General features: G+C 40.1%; 1 protein-coding gene across 1 annotated transcript; it reads right to left on the bottom strand.

Annotated features, from left to right (window-relative positions):
• Positions 1-39: 39 nt before the first annotated feature.
• On the bottom strand, positions 40-26,083 carry enpp1 (ectonucleotide pyrophosphatase/phosphodiesterase 1). Its single transcript, XM_079366032.1, has 23 exons — positions 25,478-26,083; positions 21,628-21,700; positions 17,757-17,817; positions 15,868-15,965; positions 15,707-15,786; positions 13,856-13,975; positions 12,834-12,943; positions 12,654-12,719; positions 12,503-12,575; positions 11,530-11,638; positions 11,101-11,232; positions 10,954-10,985; positions 10,690-10,817; positions 9,695-9,764; positions 8,753-8,840; positions 7,761-7,942; positions 7,259-7,298; positions 7,008-7,171; positions 5,902-6,037; positions 5,043-5,117; positions 2,806-2,938; positions 2,019-2,163; positions 40-1,786 (listed from the first exon to the last, which is right to left on the bottom strand). The coding sequence occupies exons 1-23, from the start codon at positions 25,607-25,609 to the stop codon at positions 1,634-1,636; spliced, it is 2,400 nt and encodes a 799-aa protein (XP_079222158.1). The 5' UTR covers positions 25,610-26,083; the 3' UTR covers positions 40-1,633.
• Positions 26,084-26,342: the final 259 nt, after the last annotated feature.

Raw genomic sequence — 26,342 nt, 5'->3', positions numbered from 1 at the left:
GCAGCACCAATCTAGGAATAAAGAACACAAGCCACGAGGTCAGTGTAGAAGAGTTTTCTTTATGAAATTGTGTATTGGACTGCAGCAGCCACTTCTGACAAAGCTGTAACAAAAGAAAGAAAAGGTGATACACAACAGATAATTTGTTGAAGTTATTCTTCACAGATGATGTGCCGACCTCAACTTCTACAGCAAAGATAAAAGAACAGGGACTGTTTTTTTTTTTTTTTTTGCTGCGTGCAGAATGTAACAACAGAGATTAAAAAATGCTAAAACGGACACAAAAGACCAGCAGAATAAAACAATCACTGATGCAACACGGCTACAAAGACAACAAAAAGGATATGAAGTGACAAAATGATACAAAGAGTCCTTCAACAGGCCATTATGTACTGTGGAAAGACCCACAACAAACGTAGAGAGACATACAATGACTTTAAATACACAAAACATAAGCAGCATGAACGTGTCAACGACAGGGAGAGAAAGAGATGAGAAATGATGGAAAGATGCAACTAGTTTTGAAATACAAAAGAAAACGACAAACAATCATTTATGTAACACAACTTGATGGATATTAAAAAAGGCCACGACGCGATACGGCTGCAGAAGAAAAGACAATAAAAAGACACCAAACTAAAAAGACATCCCAAATGGTGGCAAATATGCAGAAAATCACAACAGTTACACATAACAAAGAAACTCAAAACAGAAAAAAGACAAAGGAGAGCAGAACACAGATGTAAAATGGTTTCAAATATGCACTAAAAAACCTTAAAAAGTTAAACAAATAAAAATGACTTTAATAGACACTCAGTCTCTTAGGATGGGTGTCCTGCGGCTGTGTTTGAAGGGCTGCAGAGGTTTTATGTCTTGGTGAAGAGGAACAATTAATCCAGCCACGCACACAGAACACAAACATTTATACAGCCAAATAAAAATTATACAATTCCCACAGAAATGCCATCAACAGAAGCACACGTTTCAAATGATCAACAACATTGGTGCTGTGTAAAAAAAAAAAAAAAAAAATACAAAAATAAGTCAATAAAACAGCAATGTTAGACAGGTGAAACTATGTTTTTCTGTTTGGTGTTTTCCTGGCTGTCCCAGCACTGTCCAGATGTGCGACAGCAGACAAAAATGTCTGCAGATTTTTGAGCTTCTTAAAGTGCCCCTGCCAATAAAAACACTGTAGTCTCTCTCTCTACATATATGTATATATATAATTTTGTTTAATCAATCTACGCATTTGTTCCCTTTTATTACAAACATTTTCTATCAGGGATAAAATCTTTGGAGCCGGTCAGCAGCTGTGACGACGTCTTTGGTTCAGAGCTCTCGGATACAAAACTTTCCTGAATAAAGTCCTTTAGAGACATGATCAAGAATGTGTAAAAAAACAGCTTTCACACACTGAACTATTAAACATTAAGGAAATACAAACATTTAAAAAAAAAAAACACCTGGAAGGAATTTAATGTTCAGACCCTTCTGGTTTGAACAGAGAAGTAATGTACAACAGCTCCACCCAGTGATGGGTCAGAGTGTGTCCTCGTGGACCGAGGCTGTGCACGTCGATATGGCTTCCTTAGGAAATTAAAGTCAAATCCATCAGATTATGTCTCCCATGTTACGCTGTCTGTAACAAAGTCTTGAGCTGTAGCGTCTCTTCCACTGATATCCTGTCATGGTAGAAGCTTAGTCCGCTCAGAAACTCGATGTCTCGAACCCGCGCAGCATGAAAGTGCAGCCAATCCTCCACCCAGGTCAAGTCTGAGCCATTCTGGGGGGGAAGAAAGAAAATGAACATTAACCATGAAAAGTTACAATAATTCTGAGGTTTGATCGGTTGATTCCACAGCAGAATTTGTCAGCAGGTTTCCCCAGAGGTGGCCTGAAGAGTGTGTGTGTGTGTGTGTGTGTGTGTGTGTGTGTGTGTGTGTGTGTGTGTGTGTGTGTGTGTGTGTGTGTGTGTGTGTGTGTGTGGGGGGGGGGTTAGACATGGTGCTACTCACAGCACAGCTCTCTGTGTGGTCGGGCCTGTGCGGCAGGATGAAGGCCTTGGCCTGCAGGGGACCCTCACAGTTAACCGGGCTGAAGTTTGAGTTCCCACAGCTGGTCAGAATCACGAAGAAGTGCGTCGGCACAGGAGCCTCATTCCTGGAGAAACACGAGACCACGGGGCTTAAGAAACTTCTGCACAACTTGTGGCCAGAACAACTTGATTTGTCAAACTTTAAACAGGTTAAAATCCTGGTCTTCAAAGATATTACCTCAGCATTGAACATTCAAAGATTAGTGCACTTTATCTAAACTGTTAAGACGTATAAGGAGGCAGAGTTTCTCCTCTCAAGTAAAACATGTATGGAAGTCAACGCGAGTGGACAAAACCTTTCTGATCTTTTTTAAATGTTTTATATTTAAAAATATGTTTTCCATTCAAATACGATGCACTGTGAAATAAACTATACAGCACACGTTTTCATTTGATTTAAACGGGTTTCGGCAACTTACCAAGAAATCAATGTTGTAGGCTAAAGTTTAGAAAGAGCAATGCAACAAAATGTATCGTCTGTTTATGTTACGGGGACAAAGGGGAAGAACTTGTACAACTATTGAACAGAACATAGAGAGCCTTGAGAGGGAAAGACTAAAACTACTGATGTTTGATTGTGTAATTGCATACAGCCTGAATGTTAGCAGGTCATAGTTGTTTAGGAAAATAAGAGGAAGAATAAATGATCATGTAACAGACTGCTGGGAACAGCATCTTGAAGATCTCTGAGGATGTGTTTCACTTACCCCGAGACTGCTTTGAGTGCGTCAACGTTTCCATCAAAGTCTTCATCAAATATTGGCCCACTCATGATGTTCACTCCGTTCAGCTGTTGTGAATATTTTGGAATAAGGACGTCATGGACATGGGTCCAAACATCTGCCAGGGTCAAAGTGGAGAAACACACGAAACACTTGAGTTCTCCAATAACACACAAAACAGATGAGAAGAAGAAGAAGAAGAAGCCAAGACGAGTCATCACGACGAGTTCAAGCTGGGAGGGAAAACAGGACGCACTTTGAATGTGCGTTATTTAGAAATACATTAAGAGAGTCATGTGATCTGATGTCACTCTCGTCAGATCTGTCATCAGTTTGTTTACCTGAAGGAACTCTGTACATTTGAAGTCCACTGCATGTAAAGTTCATCTTTCTGTGTTGACTGAATAGTGATGTCGAGTTTGTCGTGTAATGTAAACGTGATGTAAAGACTAGTGTTTAAAACACGTCTCCTTATCTACATGAGGGAGTTTCATTGCTTTTTCAGTATTTTACAGGACAAATTTAGATACAACACACAAACTGACATGAAAGCAACATGACCCTTAAACACATCACAGCGAGCTGAATAGAGGATGCTACGCTAGTCATCAACTATTGTTGGGCTTCTTCGATGCATAATGTGTTGATCTTATTTCATGGTGTATTATTCTTCTTGACACATCTGTGAATCATGATTTTTTTTTTTTAACTATACACCATGTAAGCACAGAGATGTGCCACCAGGGGGCAGCCTCTGTTTACTGATTATGAAACAGGCTTACAATATCCACAAGCTAGATGTTTTAGTAAAGGGGATCTTTGTTCTTCTGATGGGAACTCATTCTAGTGATTAAGAGTTTCCATGTCGGTGTGTGTGTGTGGGTGGCTCCAGAAAACGCTCAATCACAGCTACGTGTCAGCGTCACTCTAATCACCAAACACCTTCAACAAGTTAGAACAAAAAAACAGCTCATCTGTGCCACCGAGCATACCACTGCAAAAAGTCACCATAAAACCCCACATTGGTTCAAACAAGACACATTTACTGACATAATCCTGTGTAAGACTGTCTGTGGGTAAAAACTCAGTCCTAAACTGAACTAACATGAAGTGTGAGTGAGCAAATTACAAGAACGACAGGACAGAACTGACACGCCTCACACTGGGCTGTTTATCAGGCCAGTCTGCAGAAAGGGCTGGGCAGTGAATGGGCCCTCCCAGGATTCATCAACGCATGCACATTTGATTAGTCCTGTTAGTGCTAGCCTCCTGCCTGACTTTACTTCTCTCAGCCTGGATCATCGAAGCCTTTTTAGAACGTTTGTTAACAAGTTCTTCTTGGTATGAAATGCCTGAGACAGCGCCCTCATTTTCTTCTTTCTTTCTTCCTTGTACCTTTTGCAGTCCCAGACATGGATATACTTAGTCCAACATAAATGGTATAAAGTAAGTAAAGTAAAGTAAGTAACAGCTAAGTTCACTGGGCTCGATTATGTCGATACCAATACAAAAAAAGGCTCCCATCATTTTAAGAGAGGGTTTATATGTTGTGTTTTTGTTGCTTTAAGAGGTACTGGTGAGTATTTTTGTGGTCAATAAAATAGTTGGTGCCTGAAATTAGGATGGATCATGTTTTTTTTGCCAACCTCCATGTGACTGGGCCCCAGAAAGCTTTCCCCTCCTTATGGGCGGCCTCAGTGTTTATAACAGAATGACCGGAAGACTAACCCTGGAGAAGTTCACTAAACCTTCATTTAAGCTTTACAGGATGACCTTCACTATTACTGTAGTTAAACATTATCACCGGCGTCAGCTCTTTGGACTTTTGTACACTTGAGAACCAAAAGTATAATAATAAGCGTATTTAACAACACCTTTTAAAACACATCACAAAGTACCGTCTAGACAATAAGCATTGACATGAATGACGTTGAATAAAACGTCTCATCAGAAGCTGCTCTTGGAAAACATCGGACAGAGCTGACAGAGCGTGACTTAATGTCGAGTTTTGATCCAGAGAGTCTCCTCAGTTCACTCAGGGATTTCATTGTTCAGCTTTCATTCACCTCAATGATCTCATTCAGTCGGCTAATGAACCCTTCTGACAACTCAGTGATTACGTTTTTTAACACGTGCATCGCCTTGATTCCCTTTTCAAGACTTTTGGGTGCAGCGAAAAGAAATACAGAAGAAACCTAGAAATATTTGGAAGTCTGACTCACCTTTGAATGCAGGGAACATCGGAGCCATGTTGCTTGTGATTAGAGAGTCGGAGTCGTGTTCCTCGGCACCCAGATCTTGAGGAAGAAAATGAAAGGTGAGAAAAACTAAAAAGGAGTTTGTGGTTTAGGTGTGGATGTCAACATTGACGGCATCTTGTAAAAATAAGAACAAAGGAATGAGGAATAACTCCTATTAATATGATTTTTATTATATATGTCTCGTTTTGTCTGATCAACAGTCCAAAACAAACTCACTTCACTTAAAAAGATATTCTGAAGGACCTCAGCTTGTCCAGGCAAGTGTCCGGCATTTAAGCTTGAAAAATCACTCTCACAATAAACTCTTTAATCTTTTTTTTTAAAACGACAAACAATGCAGAAATCAGGAAAAAAGAGAGAATGGACAGCTGATTACCGCTGACTTAATGTTACATTTATAAAAGGTTTCTATTCTCAGATTATTCAACTAATTTCTAAGCATCTGCTTCATGTTTATTTGTCGTTCCATCGTTTGAAGTGGTTATTTGACAAATACAACTAAGGAAGTCACACTCAGATCACTTTACACAAGAGCCAGTAGTAAAAAAAAAACTTTTGGTTTTGTGAGTCCAACTTTTTCACAGCTGCTGGAGAGTTTTTCTTCTTTCATTCTGTCTCAACCTTTTGTGGAGCTACCTGAAGTCTGAATACAGCAGATCTGCAGAGTCTCTATTATGGGGGATGGGTCACTCTTTACGGTTGTACTGGTGCATTCCTACATGAGAATGTAGCTCTGAAAAATGTCAACTTGAATTCAACACCCGGCTGGGGTAGGACTTCCATGACCCCCTCCACCACATACACAAATACACACACTCACTGGGGGGGTGCAGCAGGCCGTAGGACAGATGAGGGTTCTCTCTGTAGCGCAGGCACAGCTGGCTGGCGACCGGCGGGATGCGAATGTCAGCACGAACACACGCCTCAGAGTCTGAGCTCAGGGGTCGAACTCCGGTCTATGAGAAAGAAGCAGTGAGTGGTGAGCAGAGCAGATCAGGACTCTGGACCAGGCCAGGCCGGGGTTGTGTAAGATCGTTTGGCTTGGTTTTGACTCGCCTGTGTGTACAGGTCAGTGAGGGCGTTGCACTGTTTGATTTGAAGAGCTCTTTATAAACAAACTATGCCATTGTAAAGAGAGATTTTTAAATTAAATTGTGCAACTTTTGAATTTTCTAAAACACGAGCCCACAGTGACCCCAAGCCAAATGAGCTGTATGGATAATGGATGGATTTAATTAAAGGGATTCTGCTTTCCCACTTTTTTTTCCCTGAAGGAACATTTTCATTGTTACACTCAATCATAATGAATTTCTAGCATACATAAAGATTTGTTGTGTTAGTGAACAGGAAGTTCAGAGAGCACAGTACCATGGCAACCATCTGCTTTGCCATCTCGGCACATATAACAGATAACTTGAAGTTGACTTTATAAAGTGTAGTGACTTTGAGGGGTTGAGAAAGTTTTCTGTGTGTGTTTACGTGGTTTATACTGAATGCTACTCCATGAAATGTTTCAATAATTCAATCCAAAACTTGTCTTTCAAACCAAAATAAACACCTGGGCTACAATAGAAGCCAAATTTAGCTTTGACAGTATTTGTAAAAAAGCTTGAATGAATAAAATAATCCACTTCCTCACTTGCTCCATCATTCAGACAGAATGGTGTAAACTCTCCCAGGAATGTTTCACTCAGCCTGAAGTCATGATTTACACTAAAGCTCCACCGCATAATAAGAAAGACAAGACGTGTTCGAGCCAACACGAACACAGGAGATGAGTAACAGCTGCTCAGAGATTCAGATAGTGAACAACCTTCTTCCAGTCTCCTGCCAAAACCAAAAACCTCAGGAGAAATATAGCTGGAGTAACTTAACCGAAACATGCTATGTTTAGAGATAAAAGGCTGTTCCAAACAGCGGGCTCACCAGAGGCTGGACGGTGTATGACACCCAGAGGGGCATGAGGCGATCTTTGCTGTACCCGTTGAGGTAGTCTAAGTGGTGGAGGAGACAAAACGCTGCATGTGGTTGGACAACTCTGGGAATGCCAAACGGATGGTGGAGGCGACGTAAGCTGGCTTTATCACTCGCTGAGGAGGAAAATGTTAAAACACATTACACTAAAATGTCTACGAAGAGAAATCATGAACGTGTAAGATAAAATAAATAATACTTACTGGAATTGGTTTTCAATAGATATACGTTCATATACGTCTCCTATAACCAAATTTGTCTGGTTAGTATCCATGTATTTAATATGTCAACATGCACATTAGCATGCCAAACATGTAAATCCTAAAAGAGTTTGAAATGGGGGATTTTGGCAAATTATTGTGCAAAAATAATCTCAAAGGCAGGGACTTCAGACTCGCTTGAATCCAGTGAGAGGGAAGAAGATCTGCGAGATTAAAAACAACGCTTAGAGTCAAGACTCTTGATCAAAACATTTTTATCTAGTCAGGTTTGGATAACAAAGCTGGTTTTCTAGTGACTTTGGGAACATTTTGATTTGATTTGACATTTGATTTTCTTGCCATCAAGAAAGAGAACAATTGGCTGGTCAGTGTCACATGGGCCAGACATGTCATGCAGCTATTGTCCACACTGATGAAGCTTGGAAGGCCTCATAAGCCATGAGAAAAATCAAACACATCACTTCAGTTTCCTGCAAGCACATACCATTTCCCTGGTTAGGGATGTACAGTTGCACTGCGGATCACTGGCACTGGGGTCACTGGCTTCACACGGGGTGTCGTGGGAGAGCTGAGCGGGGTGAACTGGCCGGTGGGCCGGTTGCCTCAAAAGGTGGTTGAGACTTCCGTGAGTCCCGTTGTTAGGGGCGGGACGAATACCAAGGAGGTCTAGATGAGGAAGTGATAAAAAAAAGAAGATGAAAAGTGCATCTAAACAATTCAAATAAAAGTTCTGTGTTCTTAAAGGGGACATATGTTTAACCTTATGTCTATGTTGTGTCCTGTTTTAGGTTATTTGTGAATATAATAAAACAAAAATGGCTGTCTGTGAGTTGAGGACAGGAAATGTAGGATGTATAGCCTGTTTGTATCACCTCTATGTCATAGAATTTCTGCAATAACTTAGTTAATGTAAATTCACTGTTGCTGATGTCAGTCAGACCAGATACACTTCAGCTTTGTCTAGACACCAAGGACAGCTCTTCCTGATATCTGCAGGATGTTTGGGAAGACTTGTTGTTCACTCCGGGATTCTTGACGTCACAGATTATTGTAGGTGGGTCAATGTGGCACAACCCTGATAATGATAATATCTTTTATGCAGAGCCTTTGGAAGAGTCTGGCAGTTCTGTTTGAGCATGACACTGAACCACAAGTGTGATGTTGAATCATGACTCCTGCAGTATTCATCTGATGTATAAACTTTCATCATCTTATTGTGTGTGAGTCAAGTCTTGATCATTTCCTCAACAATCTATGTATGATTGGTATTCTCTTGTAACTGCAGGATTAACTAAAGACAAATCTCCCCACAGGACATTACAATACATCTCTTCTTAAGTGGGCATTAAAGTCTCCTCTAGTTGCCTGGTAAGGCCTCAGGGAATGAATATGTCCAACCAACCTCTTTAAACATGTTAAATAGAACCTGTAGGAATAGGAGGATAACATACAGTGTATAATAAGACAGCATCTTACCACACATGAGGTTGTACACTTCTATGTTCTCAAAAGGGGGAACTACAGTCTTGTCTTTAAATCCTGGACCGTAGCCGATGAAGATTGCCTGGAGAAGCACATGGACACAAAAATGTACTGACAGTTAATAATGTATCTGGGAAGACACAAAAGAGTGCAGAGAACTACCCTTAGAAAACACTGCAAACACCTTCAGCAAATAAAAAGTCACACTCTAAACACCATGTTTAGGCCACGTGTAAATATTCAAAGTGAACCAAGGCAGTTACCGTATATATCAGCTCAGATAATCCTGAAAATGTGAGGATTGGACATCTGAGACAGAAATAGGTTGTGTAGATATTTTCAGGTGAGTCTATTTCAAGCACACTTTACTTCTGCTGTGTGTTTGCAGACTGACTTCATTTGTAGGGCAGACTTTTTAAAGTAGCAGAGGAGGAGCTAATTATACCAAGCTAAGTTCCTGTTTATCCAGAACCTTGCAAAGACTTGGTTTGATGACAAACACGAGGGGGACAGACATAAACAAACTCCATCCAAAAACAGAGAATGTGTAGGTGGAGAGCTCATTACAGCTCGGAAAGTTGCTAAAGGTTAAAGGGTTTCTTCTTGGGGTTGAAAAATAAAGAACGGATTCTGGTCAAGTGTCCTGTGATGGTCCTGTGACATTATCAAACAAACAAGATTAAGCTCGATGGTGTGACATTATCACCAGTTATTTTTTCTTAAGTGGATTTGACAAGACAAGCACAGGTTGATGAGCAAAATTTACTGCTCAACAGCCATTCTCAAATTACAGATTGGCTTTCTGATATCATACAGTAAATATTTTCACGTGTCAGAGAGTTATCACATTTCCTGTTATTCTGCCAAACTGGAACTCGTGATAAACATTCATCGTGTCCACAGAAGCCATCACATCTATATATTTATTCTTCTGACCTGCATGTTGGTGAAGAGATTATCTGAGCCGTGGAATCCACCGGTGCAGTACTTGAGTTCCTTCTTGTTGCTGTCAAGATAAAACAAAGACCATTTAATAAAAGGGGTAACAACAAAACCGTACTGAAGGAAAGCCCAGTAAGACCATTCTAGTACTAACTATCCACTTTTTTCCTTATCTTATTTCTGAGATTCTTTCACAAAAATCTGTTTAAACTCAGGTTCAGGGAAGTGAAATGTAAATTTAAGAGTAAGTTGTGTAACTGCAGCTACATCCAAGTGAACCGTGTTCGGCAGCCTGAAGCAATTTTCCATGATTACATGGTTACTATCCATCAAAGGAGCCGGACAACTCCTCTCCAACTTACCATGCTTCAGTCATTATGAATGATTACCAACACGAATTACTGTCAATGTTTCAACTTCTGTGTGGTCCATGAAGCGTTTGATTATCAGATATTCACATCAATGAACAACTGAACAGTACTGTAACTTCTAAACTAAAGAGAAGGTATTTCAATTCCCTCTGGTGTCCGACCCCGTTACACGTCCACCTTACTATTCTTTTTAACACCTTGATTTTAAGTTAATTTACCTTGCGTGCCTTTGACCTTAACCTCCTATAATGTACCGTTAGCCTTTTTTACACTTGCACAACACTCCTGAAAAACTCCTGAAGCTGAATTTTTCAGTCTGACTTTTTCTGGAGTTTCTCCTGCCAGCCTCATACAGTAGTATATTTCCGGCATCATGTCAGAGATGTGACAACACAGCACAATATAATCAGGGTAATTCACCGCAAGCAAGTGGGAGAGGGTGGTGATCAATTTATTTATTAAGTGAAAACCCCATAACATGCAGGTGCAAATGTTTTTGTAGCTGATATGCTAACACCTTTTTCTCTTTCTTCCCCCCCCTACCCACATACACACACACACACTTTTGGATGACCTTACAAGGTAAACTTTTAAACAGTGGACTGATCGGTGACTCACAGTGCAGCCTGCCAGCCTTCCTTCATGTAGAGGTGTCCTCTCTCGATGCGTTTGTTGTTGGCAAAGTGCATCCTCTTAGGGAGGTGTTCTTTGAGGTATGGCCTCATTGGCTGGTCAGGGGTCCTGCACTTCAGAACAAACAGAGAGGAGGAGAATCAACACGCAGCAGAAGTTAAAAGGATTGTTTGACTTGAGGTCAAGGAAGCAGATAATTGTTCATTCTTCTTATGAATACAAAAGTCACTCTTGAAATACTTCACATACCGACAGTTTCTTCATCAGGCTCTCATAGTCGACTGAGGACAGAAACACAGGACAAGGTCAGCCACGTTTGTTGTAAACAAAGTGACACTGAGTGATGGTCGGGAACTGGGAAGGATGGGAGATTCTATGTTATCAACAGGAACTCACAGGAAAAGTAATTATCTGGGAGGGCGGTGGGTCTGATACGAGCTGCCGGGCCTTGGATGACAGAAAAGTCGTTGGTGTTCTCCTCGAAGTCTGACACAAATGTTGCCTTGTCACATGAAGCCTCCTCCATACCTGGGGAACAAAAAAAAATTTGTCTTTAAAATAAAAGGTTGTGAAGACTTGTCAGCATGAACATTTAAAACGTTTGTTTGTGCACTGTAGCCAACTTCCAAGACACATGTGTGATTATGATGTTTCTCTAAAATGAAGATCTGTAGAGTAAAAACCATCAAAGTACATGAAAATATTGGAGATGAGTTCTCCAATCATGTTCCCATGAGATATGTCCTAAGGACACACTCCCTCACACAGCACTGAGGTCAAGGTTTTCAAGTTCATCACTGCAGTGTGGAGTGAGGAGAGGCTCACCGTGGTCTGATACGATAATGACGTTCACACAGTGCGAAAGGTTTTTCTTAGTCAGGCCGTCCATTAGCAGACCCAAAATCATGTCCACGCTTCCCAAGGCCTGAATGACCTGAAGAGAGAACAGTACGGAGGGTTGAGATTTTACAGTGGCTGAGGAGCAAGGTTCATGAAGAGTCTGTCATATTGACACTTAAATAAACATATTTTTGCAAATAAGTATAAAACCAAGAAAATTATTTCCTAAAGCCTTATTTTCAAATATGTGAATGGCTAGCCTTACTTAAACAGTTAAGCTGTTTACTTATTCTTATTATTATTTAATACAGACAGAGTATCTTTTTTTTTTGTAAGTAGACATATTTCTAATTAGCTTGGTTTAAAGTTGATAACATTAGCTTACCTAAAATCCCAGTGACGATCAGAATGAAACAGTACTAATTCACTAGTTTGCATTTTGCAAATTACTCAACAACTCATTTTGCAAACAACCAGCTACAACTAGAACCATACACAGAAGTTAAGACGCTGCTGGCTGATTAACTAGCCTGCTTTATAATGCTAGTAGCCTATCTGAGTGGATGTATGCTAGCTGCTAGCTCGACAAACTATCAACACTATAGCAACACTATCTTATCTCAAACAGTGTGTATCTCAGCAAGTTATAAATCATTTAATGGTAGGCTTCATAGAAAAGTATTCAACGAATGTGATGCTTGTTGATCTCTGTCTCTGTCTTTGAATTTCAAACCACTCTTTTGAGCGTCATTGGCTACAACACAAACTCCATCTGCTAATGAAGATTGTGAGGTGCGACTACAAAGTGCTGGAAAAAGCTAGCGAGGAACTTTTTGATATTAAAGTTTTGTGTATCACATGAGTTGGACATATCCTGTCAGGTCTGTAGTTCTTTTAGGAAATAAATAACCAGGTTACAGTTTCTATATGTCAGGTTAACGTTCAGTGAATGACTGACCTGGCTGCTTCCTGGCCCATAACGATGACCGGATGAGTCCGGCTCATCCAGGTACAAAGTGTAGAAGTCAGGTCTGAAATCACAAAGGAAACTTTGAACTATGAGGTTCAGGTTTTTTTTATTTGTGAGGAAAATAAAGAACATTTCATACCTTTCTCCCTGAGGTAAACCGAGCCACTCTATCACCTTTGCCACTCTATTCTCAAATGTAACGCTCCTGTGATACAAAGAGGAATCATACATTTTATCAACACCTGTACTTGCCACCACATTATCGCATCAATTTGCTATTTGGAAATGTAATCTTACTGCGTAATTCCATCTCTCTTACTTGTTATACATCATGTAGAGGTCTGGATAGGTACCATTAATGGCCACATCTGATCCAGGCCAGAAGAAGGTTCCTGTTCTCAGTTTATGACGCATGGCAGTTAGCCAAACCTGAGAAGAGAGGAGAGGAGAAATCAGGGGAAAAAAAGACAGGATTGAATAGGTGGGTTAAAATGAAGTAAAGGAGAAAATAGGAGAAAAGTAGAAAAAAGGAAGGGAGAAAAAGAGATGAATGATGGGAGCAGAAAGAGAATGAGATGAGACACTAATGGAAAGAAAGTAGTGACATGAATTAAAGCACTAGACTGTTGATTTAACTCATTACAGCTCGTGCATTTAGTGCATTAAAATTCCACTGTAATCTCTCACAGCACAGCAAAGACAAATTAAAATGTCACTGCATGCATGCTGAATCAATACAGTACATATTGGACGGGTCTGCAGATTTGTTTATGCAGGACGCAGCTTTTTTTTAGCAAACACACTTCGTGAAATTGGTTCATTATGAAAGAATGCATTCAGGGAATTATAGTTCATCTTCTCCTGCTTCCCTCCTGGAAAGATATATAGATTGTGAATGCATTTTAAAGATGAGCAGCCTGTCACACACTGAGAGGACGAGATTTAAGAGCATTTCCATTTAAAGGGAACCACAAAGCGTCTTAACAAGCACAGCTCAGCCTGTCACAAGCTGTCTTTGGCACGATCACAATCCATAATTATATTTAGAAGCTCATTATGGCGAGATTTGATTCCAAGCAATGAAACTTCGGGTTGTCAGAAAAACAAGTGTCTCGTGCTGCTCACAGACAGCAAATTACAGCACGCTCCACCATGCTTCATATTTCTTACACTAGAAACAAGTGCCTTCTCTTGAGCCTTGCCAAGTTTCCCTCAAAGCAAGGGTGTGTTAGCGTTGACACGTTTGAGAACAATAGTTTCCACCTCAGACTCTCAGTGTGAAGGCAATAAATGCCCATAAGTGGACAAAAAAAGAGTTTTGGGTTGCACAGATTCACTTACTGGCTCTCCTTGGTACCATTTTGGATTCATTTTCTCGTCAGTTTTCAAAGAGAAGAAAGCGTTTTGCGTCACATCGAACATCTTGTTGTCCACGATCCCATGAGACTCAGGATAGAGACCCTGCAGGACCCAGAAATGAAAAAAAACAATTTAGTCACCTCCTCCCATTTTCTAACCTAAAAGCTGCTGGTTCCTGAAGTCATTTGGTTAATTCAAGGATTCAGTTTCAATCACGAGAAGTGAAAAAGAGCCCTTCAGTTCTGCTGCTGTCACTTTTAAAGAGCCAATGTAAGGCCTCAGAAGTAACCTCTAATCTACTGTGATGAAGCTCCACAATTGTAGGGGGAAAACCCAGAGTGCACTGTTGTGCTGTCACAGAATAACATAAGTGATGGAAACTAAGAGAGTACTTTATGTAATTAGAATATTGAGGTATATAAAATCTTAGTAGCTCACATTTCTGCAACTTTCTAATTGTAGTTGTTCACATTTTATTAAAGGAAATGATTGTATATCCCTCTTTAAAGTATTTATTTGGCAGATGTTTTAAAAGTTATTTAATAATACGAACAATATTGATGCAATATAATGAATTGTTAAATCCTTCAAAGTAACTTCAGATCCTTCTTAAAAATAACATTAACGGGGTCGCCGGTGGCGCAGCGGCAGTGCGCGCGACCCCACGTATTGAGGCTCAGTCCTCGCGCGCGGGCGGCCCGGGTTCGCGTCCGGCCCATTTCCCGCATGTCTCTCCCCACTCTCTCTCCCCCTTTCCGACTCTATCCACTGTCCTCCCTCTACAATAAAGGCATAAAGACGCCAAAAATAAATCTTTAAAAAATAACATTAACAGCACCAGTTGCCAGGTGGCCACTTGAAAAGACTTTGAGAAAGTGGTATGCAATGATTTTACATCAGAGACAGAGAAGAGAGGAAGCAAACGAGACACAAGCACCTGGAATAGATGTCTTTTTTCACACTTGGCAGATCTTACATTGCATTGTGTCGTAAAGCTATTGAGAAGAATTTGTGTTTTTGTTGGCCCCTGTAAACAAATCAGTGTAGGGATATGTCTTTTCTGATCACATCCTAAACTTAAATGACTTTTAGAAGACAACATGAGTTTTTTGTTTCTGGCTCAAAGTGCGACTCACTATGAATCTTTAAGAGTCTGCTCAGAAGAAAGTGTCAACAAAAATGTCTGGATGCTGTGTATTGTTTGGTCTGACACTGACCCAGAGGCAGCAGTTTAAAAAAACAAACAGTCAACAAATCAGTCTTATTCCTGATGGGCTCACTTGCTTTTGTAGGTCATATCGATGCATCATCAGTATTTATTTAAAGATGTTTCTTTACTAGCCTAAACTCTTAGCAGTAGCTTTAAGCACTTAAATATGAAGATAATAAATGGAGTCATGTCTTTAGTTTTCTCAAAACAATATGCCTCCTTTGCAAGCCTGCCTTTCACATTTTGAAGCAACATGGTGCTCTATCCTGCTATTTGATTCTTGTATGAAAAAATAAAACATATTAATGACACAAGGAGGCTTTGATGACTATATTTGGTGTCATTCCTCGTTCTCTCTCCCTCCACAGTTCCTCTCTCTCTAAAGCTGTTCCATCAAATAAAAAAGCCAACAAAAATATTTTATAAAAAAAAGAAAGAAAGAAAGAATGTGACACGTGTTAGTCACAGAGACCATTTTCCTGCACTGCTTTAAGTACATTTAGCTGAAAATCCTTTTATATTGTTGAATACAAGTTCTTCTTTTACCACCGAACAAAACAAGTCAGACAAACCACATGACCAATTATGTCCAATAAATCTCACGCTGACCAGAGGAGACTTACAGTGACGATGCTGTAGTGGTTGGGAAAGGTCTTTGTGGGATAAACAGGCCTCATGTATGGCGTTGTTGTTCCAGTATGTCCTGTAAGTAAGTTCATTTCAGTCACACCAAGATGCATAGTAAACCATGACAGGGCGCTGTTTCAGTGTGTTAGTGACTTACGTAACTTGTTGATGATGGGAAGGTGGCTGCTGTGATCTTTGAGGTACTCCGCCCTGAAACCGTCCAGGGACACCAGGATGAGAGGAGGTCTGGAAAAACTGGGTGGTGGTGGGACAGAGAGGAAGAATGATGCTTTGAGCGTACACTGAGGTGGATTTATGAAAGGGAAAAGGAACAATTACACAGCAGGAGACATTGATATCTTTGGCAGCAGAAGTGTAGCTGTCGTGTCTTATAGTAGGTCTGTGTAGAGAGAATACAAAGCAACTCTTTCACTAAGCAGGCAAGAGGAGAAATAAAGTCGAAATACAGACCACACAAACACATGGGAGGAGAACAGGAAGAGAAATGTGAGTCTCCTGGCAGTAAATCAAAGACTATGAGAGTTCTGTTAGCCTCAGCAGATTTCTTTGTTCCCCACTGTGAGACATGGCTCCCTCCCATTTCACTTTGTGCACTACAACATCGGATTATCCATGGAAATGATTGCCTGATTGTGTGATAAGTACGGAGGCCTTAAGCAGGCGTTCATCCGTACATTTGATCGACTTCATTTTCCTGTGATTTTGAGTCTTTTCTCAAGATGTGGACTTGCACAAAACAAAGGCTGAACATACCTAATTAGTGTTAGCTACAGCAGCGTGGCCTATCATGATCTGGCCGAGGCTATTTCATTGACCAGTTTATCGATTTGTTTTCGAGATTGCCAGAAAATAATCATGTCATCACGAGATTTTCCCTGAGATATCGAGAAATCACAACGAGATCTCTAGAAAAAAAACTGGAAATGACTGATCATAGGAAAATGGAAACAATTAAATGTCCATTTTGGGCTCCCGTACATTAGTAGAACAATATACCTTGTGAATCGTATCAACTTAAAGTATTAACCAGTATCAAATGTTGATGATCTATGTTTAACAACTGATGATGTTGTTGGCCTTTTTTCATCATCAGTAAATGTTTTGACTTCTGAAAAAGTAGCCATTGAAGACAGATGAAATTTAAAAAATTTAAAAAATCTACTGTCTGAGAAATATTTTAAATAACTTTATTGAATTAAATTAGTGGTCCAAGTCCAAATCCAAATCAGGAAATTCAAGGAGTGACTCTTATTTATAACATGGTGAATCTAAAATATCAACATATAGAAACATTCACAAAAGAGCATTTCACAGACAAACTTCTTCTTCTATGGTTTCTAAAGACCAAACCCCAAATGAAATGAAGTCTGGTTTTCTAACCAAACCAAAACAAAGTAAATAAACTGTGAGTATGATTAAAAGAACTTTTCCTTGTGTTAAATATCTCTTTAAAAAACAAAAATAACTGGAGCCACAGGTTTTCTTTTCCATCGTCTCGTGAATCCGTCTGAGGTTACTCCCTTACCAAAGCAGAAACACACACGCATATGACCACACACACACACACACACACACACACACACACACACACACACACACACACACACACACACACACACACACACACACACACACACACACACACACACACACACACACACACACACACACACACACACACACACACACACACACACACACAGAAACAACTCACTACCACATGCCTGATTAGTCAGAGTCCTGCCTTAGTTTCCATAGACACAGTTACCTTTTTCCACTCAAACAACAGAATCATGGATACAAACAAAATGAAATATGTCATGTGTTTGAGTTCTTTCCACACTTCCACATGAAACTGAGCGAAATGGTTCATGTTTATGCAGCGAACTGGGAACAATAGACTCCACTCATGGTTTTTGTGGGCGACACAGCTGACGAGCGTCATTCTTATGGCAGAAACATGATGACTTGGGTACTAAACAACATAACTTCTCACATTAAGCAGAAAAGAGGTTTTTTTATTACCCAGGCGGACACTGAAGCTTTTGAATTCCCTCATCAGCCTGCAGCAGCCAGAGGTCACCGTCTGCAGGAAAAGAAAAGGAATCAATAGGGGCTGCATCGTATCAGATTTTTCTATTTTCTCAATAAGAATAACCTTGTTCACCTATCAGATGAAGCCCTGGATACACAGGTGATACACATACAGCATTTAGACAATAAAGCACAAGTTAGCTGAGCCAACATACTGGTGTCAATTTGTTGACTACAGGATGTGAAAAAAAGTGAGTCCGAGCATCTCAATCAGTGCATCTCTGTTAGGATGTGGTGTATATGTGATAAACTTTAAACTAACAGGGCACGGGGGAAAGTAGGCTGAAACACACACACACAGCGGCTTCCTGTTCAAGAGAATATGCACACTTCAGTGCCACAGATTCATCTCATTTCCTTTCATGCTGGCCTTGTTGCCAATGAAAATATATGCAACTGTACTTGTTAAGAATAAAAGCAGGAAGCTGAACTTCTGGAACAAAGCTAACAAAGCAGGGATGAAGTAAACTGGTGTTACCCGTAGCTGTGTAAGAGGGTCAGCCTGGGTCTACATTAGCCTGAGTTCTGCTTTTTTACACTTGTTGGCACGCCAGCTGCTGCTGCAGTCCGACATGTCAACATACTGTACGTAATGGAACTGTGACTCCTGCGTATTTCGTCACAGTAAGAAAGGGAAGAAAGAATTTAGCTAAACAAAACCTGGACATCCAGACAAACCATGCAAACTAAGTGTGTCACCTAATCATCGCCTGCATGAAAAAAAAGACAATCTAACGGTGGTTGTAGTTATAAGCTATTTAATAAATAGGTCTCATCTTAAAGTTTGGAAACCTGTGTTGGATCTGCCTCGTCGGGTCTGGGTGGGTTGCCAACTAATGCACAAAAACGCCACAACGGTCATATTTGATTGAATAATCACATTCTCTTTTTGTGAAGGAAAGGAAAAGGCCAAACAAACAAAAAACTTTTGACATAAAGATGTTTAAACATTTTGCACATAATTACTAATAGTACAAACCTATTATACCTACAACTGCAAAAACAAGATTAACAGGAATGAGTGACTAATTTTTACTGAGAATGCAGAAGTTAAAATGCGGAGCTCCACATACAGTATTTTCAAAATGATTAACGGCAGATGCAGACAGATGGCTTCCTGTGCTTCCTGGAAGAATATGTTGTGCAGAAGCACATATGGATAACAGCGCTAAAAGTCTCAAGGACGAAGCCAAATATAAGTATAACATTCTGGTGCCAGGTCATGTTAGTGAGTACGTTTGTTCTAATAGAAAAAAACAGGGAGAAAAAAAAATGCTTTTCCCAGGGTCAAGTGATCATTTAAGAAGTTTCCACCTCATATTTGTGTAATGTATGCACTACAGACAAGGCCCGTCAGTATTTAAGACTGATTTGAATCACTAAAAAGGAGCCAATGCAGGCGAAAAAAACCCCCAAACAAACTACAGAATCAGACTTTTTTGGACACATCTGGCAGGTCTTCTGCTGACTGGACACATGACAGAGGGAGTCTTAGCGTGTTGGTGAGAAAGCTCCCTCCTTACTGCCTGTCGAGGCCAGCGGTTTGGAAGAAAAACAGGGATGCTCCATCTCAGGAGACAAGCTGCTGTGGTCTGTAATCTGAGGGAAAGCCCGCTCTCAGCTGCACCCTGTGCTACATACTGTGCACTTCTAGGAAGAAATAAAGTGCTGGGTTATTTTGATTCTTTTCATCCGTTTCCAGAGGCCTGACCAAAAAAGCAGTATTATAGATGAAAGCTGTAGAAGTCCAACAAAACTGCATAGATCTGAAAAGTCAAAATGCATCCTTCCCATATGGCTTCCATGTTAGGAGGAAGTACAAGTTAAAGCGAAATACCACAGCAGAGTGAGCACCCCACCCAGCCTGGGGACATTCGCCCACAGTCACCACCACTGCCCCTTGAAATGGAAGAAGGGTGTTTTGGCACGTTGGGTTGCAACAAAGAGCCCACTGACACAGCTGCCCACGGCTAACCAGAGGAGAATCTATAGCAGCAGAAAACATGCCAACCCCCGGTGAACATTCCTGTCTCGCTTAAATGTGTGTTTACGACATGTTTCGAGACAGTGGGCTTAAATAAAGAAGCTGGATCGCACCACCCTGACAGAAATGTATCCTGTTGAGAAATCTTGTGCAGTCTCAGAAGTTTACATTCACCTCTGTTGCCCTCTCACTGCCTGGTCGGTAACTTGACCCTCCCTCACTGTTGCTCTAAATACTGCCAGTTTAGAGTTTCAGAAGGATCCAATGTGTATGCAGGATCTGCATTAGCTGGACTTTTTAGTAGCCCAAATGGCCAGTGTGGAACAAAGAAAGCAGATTGCAGCCTTTATCATTCCTCTGCCTCTGATAACTGGAAGTTTATATCATCACTTAAAATGTCTTTAAATCGGATTTGTCTATTTAAATGTTAATCTAATCTTTTCATTTGAACATGAACACAATTGTTTACAAAGAAGAAACGATATGGTATGGGTTATATTACCATGAGTGTGAAAGCATAAACAAATAATTATATGGAAAATTGTGAATGATTAATGTTTTTGTATTTGTCCATGTTTGGTGTGAAGAAGTTGAAAAATGAAATTCAAAACGCAGTGTAAGTTTAAAACACTGCAGCTCTTCCTAGAAATCTTAAAATGCCCCAAGTGGGCACCTTGTAACAAGCTTAATGAGAACATATTATCAAAATGTTCCACCTTTTTCCTGTGGTCTAAATGAAACATCTACTGTATGCTGTAAGCTTTGGTCAAACTGTAAAATGAATCAAACACCACAGGAGGTTTGTGACCCTGTATAAACCAGCTCTCAGAATGCTCCGTTTTGGCATGTGTGTGTGTGTGTGTTTCTCTTTAAATGCAATGAGCCCCCCATGAGTGTTCACTGTATACCTCACTCCTTCGCCCTACAGAATAAAAATGACAGACCAGCGAAAAGGTTTTGCTCTAGGCTAGGTGTGGAGTCCATGGGTGTAGATACCAGGGAAAGGGAGGGTTTGTTTTTTTAACAGAATCCCACTGTGACATCACAAGGACGGGAAGCATTTTTCTATGTATTCTAACACATATGCAGACCATGCACAAAGGACTGGATGGGTTTATTTCACATTTGCGGATCAGTGGACACTCAGGTTACCCTTGTATAAGGGATTTTTTTCATAATACTGTATGTCCCCTTTAAGATCTGCCTCAATAACGCCTCTTTGTCAGTTTTTAGATTGATCAAAAGTTGGGATGACATTTTCAAAAATGGAAACAGTCACTGTCTGGCTTGATTTAATGTTGCAGTGTACAATTGAAAAAGAGCTTGTGTTACCACAGAACTTATTTTAAGCATGTGACACAAAGTCCTTGAGGAATATTTGGAATAACTCGTGGTTTGGACTCCTTCCTTCAGCACTTCTAGTACTATCAGAATTTGGACATTTTTGTTTAAATGTTGTCATTTGTCAAATGAAGAAAATCATGTCACAACTGTCTTAAACTCAATCCAGTTTTTTGACCTTTAAATATTTAGGCTATTTAGACAATAAAAGATGGTGCCACCTGATTGTTCGAGCAACATGAGATCATAGTTTGATGCAGCTTCTTTGTTCTACCTTTTGTTTGGAAACGCAACTTTTCTTGGCAGATTACAAAGAACATCAAAAAACCACAAATCTGAGGTAAACTTTAAATTGTAGTAATAAAAAAAAACTCCTTACTTTAGCTTGACTGTGGCGATGCTGGACATGAAGGAGGTGTGGAAAGATGACAAAACATGCAATAGCTGTCTGTCAGGGAAACTGTCATTAGCACTTACCTTTCACATCACTGCTCTTCCTCCGAGAAAACACCACGGCCAGGATGACAACCAGTAAGCACAGCAGCAGGACCTGAAATCCAGAGAACAAAGCTCAGGGCTTAATAACCTCATGACTGAAGACATCCGCCATAAAACCATTGGATCAGATAAGGTGAAAAAACTAGAGGCAAAAAAAACAGAGTGGCGAGAGCAGCCATCACTTTCCCATCTACAGTATTTTAATTAAAACATCACATCTTAATGTTGTTCGACTGTAACTATAGACAAGCTCAGCAACATCGTGTAACCATAAAACAGTAACAAACTTCTGGCTCATAGACTGAAGTGATAAATCATGACATCCCACAGAATCACAAACGCCTCCTCCAGTCTAGAACAACAGAGAGTTTCTTGTTACTACACAACACAGAGATTGTTTTTTTTATCCATGGCCAATATCTTTGCCTCTAAAGATCTTGTTGTTTCTTTATCTCACCACAGCGATCCAGGTGAAACATTTTCAGCCACTGTTGATACAAATGGCATGAAATTGTTGAAGTTCCCCAGAGGATGAATCTTATTGACTTTGGTAAACCTCCAAAAGGACCTAATGAGGCTCACATTTTTGGTTTTAATGAAATGTGTTGACTACTATTTAACAGACTGACATGCTGGTGTCCATGGTTTCCACAGGATGAAAATGTAAAGCTGTATCCTGGATAAGACCCTTTTCCTATATGCATATACGCCTAGATTAAGAATGCACTTACTCTTGCACTGCAGGCTGTTATTTACTTCTTCAGCCCCTGCACAGGGACATCTATTTATTTGCACCCTTCTTTATACGCCATGTCCATGTGTCCAAATATTGGTTTTAGCCCTCTGTAATTGAAAAGTCAAAGACAGGAGGCCTTGCTGTTTCTTTATCAGTTGATCAACTCCTATGTGTCCAGAGACAGCTGCACACTGAGGGATGAGGAGCCTGTCATTAGAGGGCTGATTCAGAGAAGTATCAATTTAAAAGTCTTATCAATGCTGCTAATTTTAAAGACTTTGTAAAACCCAAACCCAGTCCTGCAGATGGCATCAAACAGTACGTATGGAAGCTTGAAGACAGTTTTAAAAGCACCCCGCCTTTTTAAACATGTAAGTTAATGCTTTTCAAAACGTTTTGGCATGTGACATTTTAAAAATAAATTGATTTCAGCCTGTGCCACCTTGTCATTGTTTAACAAATGTACAACATATTCCCGATGTTCCCTAATAAATGACTTATGAAACTTTTTTTCTTTTATGACTTGAACCTTTCAACTTTTGGACCACTTGCTGGGGCCTGGCCATTGGGCTGGAAACCCCTGCTTGCTCATCACATCACCTTACAGAGTTAAGCTACATCAAATACTGAGTGTCTTTATTTTGACATTTTCAATTAGAAATGTAGAATCAGTGCGATTACTTTCAAAATTGTAATGTTCAATCTTGATCAATCGCAATTAAATTTTAACGTTTGCACTGTCTTAAACTGAGAGTGTTTTACTCGCCCTTTTAATTTGAACCTGCTTTTAGTTTGAAATGAAGTAATGGCCTTACGGTACATAGAAAGTTACGACATTAACCTTGTTGGTATACGCAGGCTGCACATTATGTTGTTAACATTTTTACTCAGTTTAAGACAAACAGAACCCTCTATTGCAGCCCTTGATCAGACGGTTTATGTATAATAACTCGTGGTCTTTAATTAGTTCACTTTCAAACCTGTATTTGTGTGCAGTTAAAAGTCTCAAAGGAGGGATTATAGGAATCATCCCCCACTTGTAATCCACTGAGTGTGATCCGCATGAACAAGAATTCCTAGACGGGTATGAAAATATGCTGTTACGCATGTGCAGTGTCTGGGTTTGTGCACTTCCTTAGCTTTCTCTTACAATAGAGAGAGAGAGAGAGAGACAGAGAGACCTGAGTTAGACAGGCTCCTGGGAAAGACGTGGTCTTTGTGGGTTGTAAAAGTAAACCATCTGTCTGGAAGAAAAACCTACTTGTCTGACTCTGACACACACTTTCTAACTGAAAGTTTTGTCTCAACAAGGAACATATCTGTTTGGACTAAAAAAGGACAGCACAACATAACAACAAAAGCAACTCAGCTCTTTTTTTAGTAACTTTTAAGATGAAACAAACTAATGAGCTAGCTAAAGGGCTAGCCCAGTTTTTCTTTAGTCCCAAAACATTTCATGTCAATTACACCGTACGGTGTAAGGAGTACCAGTATCACAATTACAAACATATGCCGATGCATGATACGAAGGACTTCTTGTTGTTGTCTAGACTTTGTCCCACATGTTTCTAATCAGTGCCAAGCAGACAACAGCACTAAACACAGGTTGTTGCAGTTTTAGCTTCAGTTTGCGAGTAAATAGTCTGAAGGGTGTGTGCGTGTGTATCCTGCCAGCACAGATAATTTCCTAACATTACAGTTTGTTTGCTGTCTGAGGGTATAAAGTACAGCTACATCACTCTTCCACCTGAACTTCTTGAACTATAGTGGTTGATTTGGCCTCCACTAAAGCAGCCTAAAAGCCCTATCTAACACAATATGTATTTTTTATTATTGCAGCTCTTTCAATGATGGTTTTGGCTGTAATGTCATGCCCCACACGGTAAAGATGACGTTTTTTGGTCAGTGTGTTGTTTGTCTGAAGTTCAAGTGACCACTAAAAGTTGTTGTTCAGTTTAAGACTTTTCCTCTGTGACAGTGAAACTGTTAAAAGCTCATCTGCGTCCCTCCATTTTTAAAGTCATCAAACACCCGGAGTAAATATCTTGAAAAAGGATCTGTTGGAAAACATGAAAATGAAAAATCTCCTCCTAATTTTGTGGCTGCACCAGACCTTTAGCTGAATCTTTCCTCTGTTGGATCACAATCAGCACTGCGGGATCAGCGTTACACTGGAGCTGGAGATCATCTTTTCCACCTGCAGAGACACTCCCGGCCGGTCTTTTTACATGGGAGTGAAAACATTTTGTTTCCACTTTCACACTGGCAGCACAGAGCGTCTCATCTGTTTGACAGATGTAAATGAACTACACTGTAAACAGTGAGTGATGACTTTGCCTTTTGATGAAGCCAGACACTGTCATAAAGTAATCTGCTGATTTTCATGGTTAATAACATTGTCTGTGAGATGTCAGGCTGAAAATACGTGCCATAAAAAACCTCCCAGAAAACCAGGGTGACATTTTTACTGTCCTGTTATATTTGACCACAAGCCCAAAACCAAAAGTTACAGCCTATAGTTCGTAACAAAGAAAGGCAGCAAATCCTCTCTTTTTAGATGCTGTAACCACAACATTTGGTACTTCCCAATACTTACTTGAAAAATGAAAAATAGTCTCTTCTTTGTTTTGACTGGCTGAGTTTATGTTTAACAGTCACTTAAGTTGGAGTTTAAGAGTACACTCAAATACATAGACACAATTTTGTGGTTTACAGTTGGGTAAGTAAGAGCTTAATGAAAATACAGATAAAAAAAGAGGACTGTGTCTCAAGACGTACAGTCTAATTAGGACCAACTAGTTTTACTAAAAAGTTAAGTTATGTGAAGTTCATTTTGATATTACAGTAAAAGGCACAGGAAGACCAAATTCTTCTTTGATGTAAAGTGACCATTATTGAAAAGCGCCTTTGGGTTACATATAAAAACAGCACCATTTCTCAGCTGTGTTTTCTGTGTTGAATGCAAGAATGTGGAAGTGAATCCCACCATGTGGCCATGAACCCTTGTTTGTCTTGATAAGAGAAGGTGAGGTGGTGGTGGTGGTGGAGAAGGGAGGTATAGAAAAAGAGGTAAACTACACACATTGAACGTACCCCACAAATGATTTTCCAGTTATTCCTCTTGTTCCCCCGTTCATTGTTTCTTCTCTGACTCTCGACCTCTGAGGCCCCAAATAAAGACGCAGCCTGCTCAGCAGAGCTGTTCTCTCCTTTGGTTACGTCCATGCTGCTGAGCGCTGAAAACCCCAGCCAGTGTTTTCCTGGAGGGACTGAGAAGCAGTTAGGAACATAATATGCAGTGGGTATGGTATGACCCTCTGCTCCACTGTAGCACCGCCTTGATTGTTGACGTAGTCTATCCAAGTTTTCGGTGCAGTTACTGATCAAGCTGCAAGTCTGATTTAAAAAAAAAAAAAAAAAAAAAAGGCAAGGCAAGGCAGACCTCAACAGTCCGCTATTTCGGTCTGTTTGTCATTTCCCAGCGAAGTCTGTCCAGCAGTAAAAACTTTACCACCTCAGAAAAGAGTCGGAACTTTAAGTTTGATATTTAAGCAGATATTTATGTTGATACGTGGTGCCAAAACTGTCATTGGGTCTTATTTCTAAAGGTTTATGAAAATGAAAAAAATACACGTCAAACAGTTGTTGGTGAGTTTCTATAAACATCTAAGTTTAACGTGACTAGGTGTTGTCGCCATCTTGTGCTCACCCTTGAGTAGTACACCCATAGACTGTAAACATATGTATTATTTAGCAAATCATCAGTTTCACACACTCATCATACACAGCACAGTTTTAAATAGCTGACAGTCTATATTAACATAACATAATCAACTTTCAAACCTTTGGGGTTGGCTACTGTAGCTTATCAAGATCCACAGTTCAACCTTCACTTGTAAAAATAGTCAGCTTGCTGAGTGTCATTCATTTTCTTCCTGTCTTAAACCTGCACACACAC

Source organism: Symphodus melops (assembly GCF_947650265.1).
Source record: "Symphodus melops genome assembly, chromosome: 1".
Classification (NCBI taxonomy): Eukaryota; Metazoa; Chordata; class Actinopteri; order Labriformes; family Labridae; genus Symphodus; species Symphodus melops.
The sequence above is the reverse complement of the archived record's forward strand: the minus strand, read 5'-3'. Positions and strand labels throughout refer to the sequence as shown.